Raw genomic sequence first — 2,520 nt, 5'->3', positions numbered from 1 at the left:
AGCTCCAGAGATGCTGTGTAGAGAGTGGGAGAAAGTTACTCAAAGTCAACTATCACTGCAGCCCTCCACCGGTCGGGGCTTTATGCCACAGTGGCCCAAAGGAAGGATCTCATCAGCGCAAGATACAGAAAGCTTGCATAGAGTTTGCCAAAAAAACAAATGGACTTCCCAGACTATGAGAAATAAGCTTCTCTAGTCTGATGAGACCAAGATTGAACTTTTCATACGAACCCACTGTAATATTGGTAATTGGGCCGTTGGCTTCGAACAGTGCACTAAACTATCAAAGTTCAGGGAGCTGGAGTCCATCCCAAGAAACTTCAGAGAAGAGGCAGATAGATATTGTTGGTGCATTGACCTAGATCTCATAATGAGAGAAGTTTACAAAACTCCCTTGCACAAGTGTACCATTACAAGTTCAGAGACAATCTGCAGCAGAATACCAACTACACAATAAATGTTATTTTTACAGTAAATGTATTATTGTGTGATTACAAGTTCAGAAACAATTTGAAGCACAATACCAAACACATAATACACATTGTTTTTATTGTGAATAAATTATTATCGAAACTAACAGAATTAAAACCAATATTTTACAGATACAGATTCAAAGGAGGATACAAAAGAACTTATTTTCAACAAAATGCCACTTCCTTTTCTGGGAAGTTTACTGTGAAGATGTTGCTGAACACTCTTCAATGAAGAGTCACAAACAAAATAATGGGGTACAAATTCACTGGATATTTCAGTGAATGGCAAATCACATGTATTAAAAAAAGTAATTAAATGGAATGTTCATGAGATATAATACAATACAGAGCTGGACATTTCACCTATGTGACAGACCGGTCCATCCATCCGCCTATGACGGACACCCAGTTTGTTGAAGTTGGTCGTCGGAAACGCTAACGGAAGCCCATTTAAAATTATAGGAAGACAGGCCTATAGGCGATTACTATTTGGCCCGGCCGGACAAAATGGCGGATAGACGGACGGTGGAAGGGTACCCCGACTGGAGGCAGAAGGCGATAAACGGACTGTGAAGTAAAATGCCCAGCTCTGCTACTATAGTTCCAGGCCTCCTGTGAATGAACATAGTTATGGGATCGAACAATGTGTGAATCAGCAACAAAAATCAATCAACATGAGAGAATGTGAAACGAGTCAGGTGTTGATATTCCTCGCCAGGATGGAGAAGGCAGCCAGGAAATGAGGCCTAATAAAAGACACAAAATGACTCATTATTTTATTGCTAAAGAATATTGGTACACTTTTGAGGTTGTTACACAAAGACACTTTTGCATAGAAGGTGCAGGTTTGTGGAGGTAACAATGGAATAAAAACCATCAGGATGATCTTTAGCTTGATTATTTAGTTTAGGCTTGATTTTGTCTCTGTTTTGGATGAATTCAAATTAGACAACAGACTTAATATTTGACATCAGAGCAGCTTAGCCCCACTAGTCTAAACTTGATATTCTGATCAATATTGTGTTTGTTGAATACGAATTAAGCAGAAAAACGATATGTTTTTATCCATCCCATTTAGTCACTTGCTGTCGACTGAAAATGACATCACAGTTGCTCAGGGCTCAGGTAACGACCAATCACGGCTCAGCTTCAGATAACAGGTCAGCCGTGACTGGAATTTGCACTGCTACAGAGGCGTAGAATAAGAAGTAGCAACAGAAGAAGAATGTCAAAGCAAAAGGAGCTTTGAAATGATATCGAAAAAGCTTCACCTCATCATTTCCCCCAAATACTGTATTTCTACCTCTGACCGAATTAGTTAGTTAGTTAGTTAGTTAGTTAGTTAGTTCAAATGAACCATTCTGGGAAAACAAAAGCTGTGTTAACAAATAGCTCACAGTAACTTCAACGTTAGTGTATTTGAAGCGGCTTTCAATATCGATCTAATTTAGCTGATTTTGTACAGATACAACAGACGTCTTTTTTTTTTCACAACTTCGGTCCAAAAATTATATGTCCGATAATTATCGTGAATCCCTAAGATTTTTTAATTGATAAAAATTAATTGTTGAAAATGTAAATTAATGAGATTAAAATTAGAATTAGAAAATGGCCTTGAAAAAAAAAACACAAATCAAATCTCAATTGCAATTTTGCAGGGGGGAAAAAAAAAATCACAAATAGACTATTTCCATAATCGTTCAACCCCAGTCAAAAGGTAATTGTAGTATGTGAAGTTTAGAATTGCACAGTCCTCAATCAGAACAAATATTTGATCACTTCTCTGAAAAGTTCCTGAAGACATAAATTCTAATTTATGTGATTGCAAGTCTGCTCAACTTTGTTTCCTGCAACTGCAAATTGATCATTTTAAGTAGTGTATTAAAAACATAGTTACATTTAATAGATAACTGTTTGTTCTTCTGAGTGAACTGCATACCTGGTTGACAGCATCAGGCCAATTCTGAGTCTCCAAACAGAAGGAGCAGTGTTTCCCATATTTAACTCCACCTTTACCTATTATAGAGCCATCCAAGAAGTTAGCTGT

At 37.4% G+C, this 2,520-nt stretch overlaps 1 protein-coding gene across 1 annotated transcript in view; it reads right to left on the bottom strand.

The window, feature by feature from the left end:
• Positions 1-530: 530 nt before the first annotated feature.
• galm (galactose mutarotase) overlaps positions 531-2,520 on the bottom strand; it is a 36,508-nt gene continuing 34,518 nt past the window's right edge. Inside the window, exons 8-9 of the mRNA XM_086046062.1 lie at positions 2,413-2,520; positions 531-1,219 (exon numbers count right to left, since the gene is read on the bottom strand). The exon at positions 2,413-2,520 is cut by the window's right edge and continues 67 nt beyond it. Coding sequence (XP_085902188.1) covers positions 1,139-1,219; positions 2,413-2,520 — 189 coding nt within the window. The 3' untranslated portion in view covers positions 531-1,138. The remainder of the gene's footprint in view (positions 1,220-2,412) is intronic.

Source organism: Filicampus tigris, chromosome 11, assembly GCF_054856515.1.
Source record: "Filicampus tigris isolate MCC_2025a chromosome 11, RoL_Ftig_1.0, whole genome shotgun sequence".
Lineage (NCBI taxonomy): Eukaryota > Metazoa > Chordata > Actinopteri > Syngnathiformes > Syngnathidae > Filicampus > Filicampus tigris.
Note: the sequence above shows the minus strand (reverse complement) of the source record. Positions and strands in the feature narration are given on the sequence as shown.